Raw genomic sequence first — 9,692 nt, 5'->3', positions numbered from 1 at the left:
ATAAAAAACAAGGGAAACACATATATTATTAATAATAAAATTAACCAAAAATAAAATAAAAATAAAGACACTGAATCCAGACTGACTCTTTTACACAACCCTGCCCTGAAAAAAGAAATAAAGAAAGAAGGCCGACTGGAAAAGGCCACTCTCCTCCTCCTGCTTTTCGTCTTGTCAGTGATTCCCAAACTTGGGCTCTCCAGGTGTTTTAGACTACAGCTCCCAGAAACCCTGCCAGCTGGCTAAACTGGCTGAGGCTTCTGGGAGTTGAAGTCCTAAAAACAAAAAAGTAGAGTTTGGGAAAGAAGCACTCTCTTGCTGCTTGGAGCCATATGGGGCCAGGAAAGAGCCCTTTCCCCTCGCCCAGAGTCCTCCTCCTTCGCGGCTCTGCCTCCTTAAGGGGACAAGCTCCCTTTTTAGGTCGGCGCGCAATGCATGGAAAGAAGCGCACAGAGGAGGAGGACGAGGAGGGTAGCCGGCCATCTGCATGAGCAGCCGCAGCCATGGAAAGGGAGGAGGAGGAGGTAGAGGCGAGTGGTCGGCTGTTTCTGCTGCTGCTGCTGCGGCTGCTTCTCGCTGCCCACCTCTGCCCGCTGCCTCAGTCCCTCAGCGGCCCATGTGGCCAGCCTGCCAGCCATAGGACCAGCTCCAGCCTCTGATAGAGCCCTGCTCGCATGGGGCACAGGGCCCGGGCGGATGCCAAAGGCTGCGATGGTGGCGGCGGCAGCCAGAGGGGCCACATCAACAGCCGCATTGGCGGCGGCGGCAAGAGCCGCTGCACAAACAAAAACAGCCACAGCGGCGGCAAGTAAGAGCGGCGGCGCTCTAACCCGGGGGGGGGGCATCCCGGGAGAGAGGCAAAACCGGACCGTGACCGTGCAGCATGGTCCAACACTGGGAAAGTCACGCCCCCCACCGGGATATGGCAAGCCTACCTGCAGAGAGTAGAAGAAGCCCCAGTCTCTAGTAGTCTGAGCCTGAGAGAGGAAGGCCCTGTGAGGAGGAGGAGGAGGCGTTGCCATGGCAACCCCCGCCATTGGCAGGACGGAGTAGGCCCCACTGGAGGCCTACCCTGAGGAGGGAGCGGGCCTTCTCGCCCTTGAGCTTCTCGGCGGGGGTGACTGACGGGGGCCAAGCTGCTTTTGCTGGCCATGTGCTTCAGGCCTCGGGGGTAGGCCGCGGCGGGCGAAGAGAGCCTCCACAGTTCTGTCTACGTATGAAGTCACCATACCTGAGGAGTATGAGTTTCGGTTTGGGCTCTGGATCGGTTGTAATTAAGTACAACAATAATTAAAAATGCAAAGCAGAGGGCAAGGATGATGTTAATGGGCTCAATGGGATCATAGTGTCCTTGCACCTCCGGGATTCTTCACCTTCACAAGAATCAGCTTGTCTTGTAGAACTGACGGAGGCTTTGCCGATGAAGTCAACCGATTCTAAAGTATGAGTTTCGGTTTGGGCTCTGGATCGGTTGTAATTAAGTAGAACAATAATTAAAAATGCAAAGCAGAAAGCAAGGATGATGTTAATGGGCTCCATGGGATCATAGTGTCCTTGCACCTCCGGGATTCTTCACCTTCACAAGAATCAGCTTGTCTTGTAGAACTGACGGAGGCTTTGCCGATGAAGTCAACCGATTCTAAAGTATGAGTTTCGGTTTGGGCCCTGGATCGGTTGTAATTAAGTAGAACAATAATTAAAAATGCAAAGCAGAAAGCAAGGATGATGTTAATCGGCTCCATGGGATCATAGTGTCCTTGCACCTCCGGGATTCTTCACCTTCACAAGAATCAGCTTGTCTTGTAGAACTGACGGAGGCTTTGCCGATGAAGTCAACCGATTCTAAAGTATGAGTTTCGGTTTGGGCCCTGGATCGGTTGTAATTAAGTAGAACAATAATTAAAAATGCAAAGCAGAAAGCAAGGATGATGTTAATGGGCTCCATGGGATCATAGTGTCCTTGCACCTCCGGGATTCTTCACCTTCACAAGAATCAGCTTGTCTTGTAGAACTGACGGAGGCTTTGCCGATGAAGTCAACCGATTCTAAAGTATGAGTTTCGGTTTGGGCTCTGGATCGGTTGTAATTAAGTAGAACAATAATTAAAAATGCAAAGCAGAAAGCAAGGATGATGTTAATGGGCTCCATGGGATCATAGTGTCCTTGCACCTCCGGGATTCTTCACCTTCACAAGAATCAGCTTGTCTTGTAGAACTGACGGAGGCTTTGCCGATGAAGTCAACCGATTCTAAAGTATGAGTTTCGGTTTGGGCCCTGGATCGGTTGTAATTAAGTAGAACAATAATTAAAAATGCAAAGCAGAAAGCAAGGATGATGTTAATGGGCTCCATGGGATCATAGTGTCCTTGCACCTCCGGGATTCTTCACCTTCACAAGAATCAGCTTGTCTTGTAGAACTGACGGAGGCTTTGCCGATGAAGTCAACCGATTCTAAAGTATGAGTTTCGGTTTGGGCCCTGGATCGGTTGTAATTAAGTAGAACAATAATTAAAAATGCAAAGCAGAAAGCAAGGATGATGTTAATCGGCTCCATGGGATCATAGTGTCCTTGCACCTCCGGGATTCTTCACCTTCACAAGAATCAGCTTGTCTTGTAGAACTGACGGAGGCTTTGCCGATGAAGTCAACCGATTCTAAAGTATGAGTTTCGGTTTGGGCTCTGGATCGGTTGTAATTAAGTAGAACAATAATTAAAAATGCAAAGCAGAAAGCAAGGATGATGTTAATGGGCTCCATGGGATCATAGTGTCCTTGCACCTCTGGGATTCTTCACCTTCACAAGAATCAGCTTGTCTTGTAGAACTGACGGAGGCTTTGCCGATGAAGTCAACCGATTCTAAAGTATGAGTTTCGGTTTGGGCCCTGGATCGGTTGTAATTAAGTAGAACAATAATTAAAAATGCAAAGCAGAAAGCAAGGATGATGTTAATGGGCTCCATGGGATCATACTGTCCTTGCACGTCCAGACTCCTTCAGCCCTCAAGCTTATAAACTCACAAACGGGCAGGACGACTACGTGGTAAGTTACGTAAGCAGTGAAGATGTTCTAATCATTTCTTAGTTTGTGTGCTTGCAAGTGGACAATAAGCTACCAATTCACATGTTAATGTTCAACACTGTATGATGTATCATAGTCATACACACTGCATCACGGATGAAAACATGTTCCTCACCCCTGCAGTACATTAATGACAATTACTTTCACAAAAGCCTCATACAACTTCTCAGATGAATTAATGGATATTGCACGTCCACTATTCCTCATGTACACACACACATATATGAATAAGTTGTAAATTGAGTCTCAACCACATATCCATTCCCTCATTCCTGTTTTAGATTTGTACACATTATACCAATTTAGTATTCAGCATGCTTTGTAAGCTTCTCACACTCATAACTGATGTAATTAATTCTCAAACCTCTCTGGAAATAATTTTACTTAAAGTATATTTAATAAAGTTCTGTATCTTCTGCAGTGTAGCATGTAAGGTCACGAATGATAAACATGCTTACTCCTAAATAATTACCAATGCAGACAAAAGGTGTAGGCAGCCACACAACAGAAGTAAAGCAATTTGGCACCACTTTAATGGCCATGATTCTATCCTATAGAATCCTGGGATTTACAGTTTGGTGAAGCATCAGAGCTCTCTGACAGACCAAACAAATACCACACCAAACCAGAAATCCCACGATTCTGTAGGGATACATCATGGCAGTTCAAGTGGTGTCAAACTATTTTAATTCTGCTGTGTGACTACACCCAAAGACTTTGTGTTAGGCTATGCAGCTGACAATTGTAACATTTTGTCCACTGTCTTTAAAGAATGAGAATGGCATCATTTGTTATCCATAGAGCAGCAGTATACTGTTCAAAATGCATTGATTAGTTGTTCTGAATGCAAAATTCAGCTGTCTTCTCTGGCAAAAGCTAAGAACAAGGTCTTGGAAAACTATACTTATGACTTCATGCTTTTCAAATTAGTTAAACCCAACCAATATTAACCTAATATTACATAAATTAATATGGTTTAACTCCCAAAGAAATGTTACCAGCATTTAGTTACTAGGGCGATTTAGTTTAGCGGCAGCACATGTGCTTTACCTGCTAAATATCCTGAGCTCATTCCTCAAATCTCCAGACAGAGCAAAGGAAAGGTAACTTTTGGAGAGCAGCTGCCAACCAGTATTGATAATATTGTGCTAGATGAATCCATTTAATCCCTGCCTTTCCTCTAAAACCTCTAACAATAAGGAGGCTAATAGTAATGAAATAACATGAGAATGAATTCATAATTAAATCTTAATCTAAAAATATTTGCATTAAAAACACAGTTAAAAATGCCAAAATAAAAAGACCTCTGGTTATTCTGCTTACAGCTACAGGGTAGCTTGTTGTTGTTGTTGTTGTTGTTGTGTGCCTTCAAGCCATTTCTGATTTATTTCACAGGGTTTTCTTCACAAGATATGTTCAGAGGAGGTTCACCACTGCCTTCCCCTTTGGCTGAGAGCATGTGACTTGCCCAAGGTCACCCAATGGACTTCATGACCAAGTGGGGAATCAAACCCTGGTCTCCAGAGTCGTAGTCCGATACTCAAACAACTACACCACAGTGGCTCTCACAAGGTATTTTACATGCATGCCAAAGGCTTGCCTGAGTTTTGTCTGCTGGCAGAAAGACAGCAAAGGAGAAACAAGTCTAGCTTCTGTATGTAAGAAGTTCCAAACTCTGGAAGTGACCCTTGGGGGCCCTAGTTGTGACTGATGGTGACAAAATTAAATTCCTTGAAGATTTAAAAACATGAGCACCTGATTTTGGAGCATACAGGCATATATTCCACAGTCATTAGTATTTGGTTTTGTTCTAAAATATAGACACTTTGTGAGAAGTAGGGTGGGATGGGTTGCACAAATATGTGCAGTTATCATAGTCAATGCCTGCTTAACCTTGTAAGCAGCAATAGCGTTTCAGATCCCATGTGTCCATAGTGCTGAAAATAACCCCCCAAGCCCCATCCTGCTATCTCTGGTGCTAATTGGCTTCCATGTTGACAGCCTCAGAAGAAGTGCTTTGACACAAGCAGAGCAATTCATCTACTCTACCTTCTTCCCTCACCCCCTTGACAAATGTGGCTCAGACAGGTTGACTGGAAACGCTGCACTGTGACTGTGTTTTGCTAAACCTAATTTGTGTACAGAGCTGGAGCCATCGCCTCCAAGGATATCAACTCAGCAACTTTCACAAAAACTAATATTCACTTGAAAGGTGGGGGGAAACTGTTACAAGAGAAGCAATTTACACTTGTGGTGTGTTAAGGTGCCAAGTAAACATGTTCAGGGGTAGGGTGGGAAAGCGCAGGTGTATATGTACTTTGTGGCTGCACTGGATTTTTTACCTTTATTTTTTACCTATCTCTACATAAGTAAAGATAGACAATCGCTGTTGTGTGCTGTGGCCATTGCCAAGGCAAATGCAATCACGGTTGGCTGTTTTGTGTAAATGTGCCTTCAAGTTGTCTGTTGACTTGTGGCAACCCCATGAAATTCATAGAGTTTTCTCAAGCAAGGAAAAACCAGATGTGGTTTGCCAGTTCCCTCTTCTGAAATATAGCCTACAACAACTGGCAATCGTTGGCAGTCTTCCAACCAGGTATTAACCAGGGCTGATCCTGCTTAGTTTACATGATGCAAAGGCAAATTAAAAAAAAATTAGGCTAGATTCCCCTCCCCAAAGAAATTACAAGAGAAGCATCAACACTCATTATGAGACTCAATGCAAGTCTTGTTTTCCATCTTGGCCCTCCATGTTTTGGAGGTAGGTGATTCAAACTGAAAGAAATGAAAACCATAGTAATGGGGGACTAACTGGCCACTACCTGATCATTTCATTTACTGTATATACTCATGTATAAGTCTTGAAATTTTAGTCACTAAATTAACCCCCCAAAAAACTGGGTCAACTTACCCATAGGTTGATGTAAGTACTGTACTTTAACTCTTATATATCTAAAAAAGGAACCATCTCCTTTCTCTGAACAGAGTGGTAAAAGGCAATAGCTTAGTCTATCCTGTAAGCACCAAAATGAAGCATGGATCCCCTCTACTCTCTTATCTATCCAGCCTTTAGGGTGACTATAAACAATTATGCCTGCCAGAATTTTGTAAGTTCTTTGGCATCATTTTCCTTTGTGTCATCCTTTACGTGCTTTGTTACAAGAACCTAAGTTTTACCCTCGACTTATCCATAAGTCTTATCAAAATCCATAATTTTGGTCCCAAAACCTGCCTTTGACTTATACATGAGGTAAATTTATAGTCGAGTATATACAGTATTTCAACCCATTAACATTTAAACATATTTTAAATGTTTATAATTATTTTATTTTTAATTTATATGTAATTGTGTATATGTGTGTTATGTGCATTCAAGTCCTATCCTCAACTTATGGTGATCCTATCATAGGGTTTTCTTGGCAACATTTGTTCAGAGGTGGCTTGTCATTGCCTTCCCCTGAGGCTGAGATCATATGACTCCCAGTGGGGTTCCATGGCTGAGTTGGGAAGCGAACCCTGGTCACCAGAGTCACAGTTCAACACTCAAACCACTATGTCACACTGGCTTTCCTTATATGTGATTAGCTTACCTTTTTTGATGGACTTTAAACATTAGATGATTTCCCCCCATTATTAAATCTAATTGATTTATTGTTGATGCTTGCTGCCTTTTTTAGTTGACATGTTGTTGTTGAATTTTATTATTTGTATGTTATTCTTTTGTAATAAGAAATTATATGAAATTACTTTTTTCTTTTCTTTTTTGCTCGATCAAATGTAGTTTTAGATCTAAAGAGATTTCATAAAGAGTGCTGCATGAACAGGTTGTTATAGATCAAAAGTTCCTGGTCCTGCAACTTGTGAGAGGAGTCAAAGCAAGGATTCTCCTTTAGACATTCAGTCTTAGGCCAACTGTGCAGAGTCACAAGCTTTAGCATTTTATAACATTAATTTCAAAATCTCACTTGCAAATGCTAATTATGAAATTAATTTATTATGATAATTGTTAATAACACGCCACTGCAATGTTTCACTCCAATTAAAGAAATAATTAAAATTACCAAAAGGTGACCAGCCCCACAAAATTACCATGACAAGCTGTTAAATAAAATAATGTGAAGTACTGTTACTTAGCCCATTAACATCATTGTCATTTAATTATTAAAATAACACCTTTTAAGATTTAAAATAGGAATACAAGCCACCTTACCACAGTGAGGAGGCTTTGTAAAAGTTAGTCTGCTTTCTTGCTTTTTCTACTGGTTTCCAGGCGCTCCAGGTGTGGATGGACAACTTCAAGGCTCCTGTTGATCTCCTTTTTATGGGCTTCTTTGTCTCCAAACTGGACTTGCACTGGACAGCCGTTCAAGCACAGGGGATTCCTCTGTAAGGTAGAACACATGAACATACAACATATATGTGATTTTAAGGAGCTAATGTGTTCAGAGGTTACACATGCCATAGAATTGCTCCTAGGCAATGATCAGTAATGGTCACCTTTCAGTCTCTACATATAGGAAACCAGTGCGGCTCCCTATCCAAATGTTCTCCCCCTTCAAGGATATAAAGCAACAGATGTCTAAGTCTCTTCTAATGCCCAGTGTAAGAAGCTGTTTCTATCTGCTTGTGAAACTCTTATCTTGTACTTGAAGGTGTATTTGTTTTTGTACATTTTTTGTTGACGTTTGTATTTTGTAAAGCACTTTGAGGACATGTTGTGTGAAAGGCAGTCTACAAAATCCAACTGAAGGTAGCCTGCTGTATAACTTTGTACATGGCAGCAGGGGGGCACTTTTAGAAGACTGATGCTCAAGTGCACTTGACAGACTGTACCAGCTTCTGCAGTGAATACAAGGCTGCCGTCACAGTATCAATGGAATGCTTTCCCCTCTAAAGCCAGATTAATACTCCCTCTCCCTGCCAGTTCAATTGAATTCTCAAGACAAATTAGCTTTTGCTGTAAAAGCAAGTTTGGGAGGAAAGGATTCTCTCTGATCCTGCCCTAAAATGAGGATTCTGCTTCTACAAAGTGAGGGGAGGGGAGAAACAATAAAATTGCAGCAATACAAAATGAAAATAACACCTCTATTTTTTTCAGAATCTACAGTGCAGATTATACTTCCAAGCTGAACGACATTCTAGGTCCCAATGATTTTCATATCTTTTGACACACTCATGTCCTATTGACCACATTGTGCTTAGAATGGCAATTATTGACTTGATTGAATAATGTGCTGTGCTGATGCAGTAAATCGTAAGGTGAGTTGCTGCCAAAATAATTCCCTTGTGCTGACACTTTGACACCTGCAGTGGTAGAAGAAAAAAAAGTAACTACATCAGTACTTCTTCTTACCTTTATCTATGTTCTGCTGCCTTTGTTCTATGCTTTCCTCTATCTGTGTTCTGCTGCCTTCTGTTCTATGCTTTCCTCTATCTCTGTTCTGCTGCCTTCTGTTCTATGCTTTCCTCTATCTCTGTTCTGCTGCTTTCTGTTCTATGCTTTCCTCTATCTGTGTTCTGCTGCTTTCTGTTCTATCCTTTCCTCTATCTATGTTCTGCTGCCTTCTGTTCTATCCTTTCCTCTATGTATGTTCTGCTGCCTTCCATTCTATCCTTTCCTCTATCTCTGTTCTGCTGCCTTCTGTTCTATGCTTTCCTCTATCTGTGTTCTGCTGCTTTCTGTTCTATGCTTTCCTTTATCTGTGTTCTGAGGCTTTCCTCTATCTGTGTTGTGCTGCCTTCTGTTCTATGCTTTCCTCTATCTATGTTCTGCTGCCTTCTGTTCTATGCTTTCCTCTATCTCTGTTCTGCTGCTTTCTGTTCTATGCTTTCCTCTATCTAAGTTCTGCTGCCTTCTGTTCTATGCATTCCTCTATCTATGTTCTGCTGCCTTCTGTTCTATGCTTTCCTCTATCTATGTTCTGCTGCCTTCTGTTCTATGCTTTCCTCTATCTGTGTTCTGCTGCTTTCTGTTCTAGACTTTCCTCTATCTGTGTTCTGCTGCTTTCTGTTCTATGCTTTCCTCTATCTATGTTCTGCTGCCTTCTGTTCTATACTTTCCTCTATCTCTGTTCTGCTGCCTTCTGTTCTATGCTTTCCTCTATCTGTGTTCTGCTGCTTTCTGTTCTATGCTTTCCTTTATCTGTGTTCTGAGGATTTCCTCTATCTGTGTTGTGCTGCCTTCTGTTCTATGCTTTCCTCTATCTATGTTCTGCTGCTTTCCTCTATCTGTGTTCTGCTGCCTTCTGTTCTAAACTTTCCTTTATCTATGTTCTGCTGCTTTCTGTTCTATGCATTCCTCTATCTATGTTCTGCTGCCTTCTGTTCTATGCTTTCCTCTATCTCTGTTTTGCTGCCTTCTGTTCTATGCTTTCCTCTATCTCTGTTCTGCTGCCTTCTGTTCTATTCTTTCCTCTATCTATGTTCTGCTGCCTTCTGTTCTATTCTTTCCTCTATCTATGTTCTGCTGCCTTCTGTTCTATTCTTTCCTCTATCTATGTTCTGCTGCCTTCTGTTCTATTCTTTCCTCTATCTATGTTCTGCTGCTTTCTGTTCTATGCTTTCCTCTATCTATGTTCTGCTGCTTTCTGTTCTATTCTTTCCTCTATCTGTG

The 9,692-nt window shown here is 42.2% G+C and overlaps 1 protein-coding gene across 1 annotated transcript in view; it reads left to right on the top strand.

Annotated features, from left to right (window-relative positions):
• Window positions 1-674: 674 nt before the first annotated feature.
• LOC149313379 (double-stranded RNA-specific editase 1-like) overlaps window positions 675-9,692 on the top strand; it is a 32,791-nt gene continuing 23,773 nt past the window's right edge. Inside the window, exons 1-2 of the mRNA XM_089521555.1 lie at window positions 675-808; window positions 5,224-5,291. Of these exons, the coding sequence (XP_089377681.1) occupies window positions 675-808; window positions 5,224-5,291 (202 nt within the window). The remainder of the gene's footprint in view (window positions 809-5,223; window positions 5,292-9,692) is intronic.

The sequence above is a fragment of the Sceloporus occidentalis genome, unplaced genomic scaffold, assembly GCF_023333645.1.
Source record: "Sceloporus occidentalis isolate IW3139 unplaced genomic scaffold, rSceOcc1.0.p SCAF_4, whole genome shotgun sequence".
In the NCBI taxonomy this organism is placed as follows: domain Eukaryota; kingdom Metazoa; phylum Chordata; class Lepidosauria; order Squamata; family Phrynosomatidae; genus Sceloporus; species Sceloporus occidentalis.
Note: the sequence above shows the minus strand (reverse complement) of the source record. Positions and strands in the feature narration are given on the sequence as shown.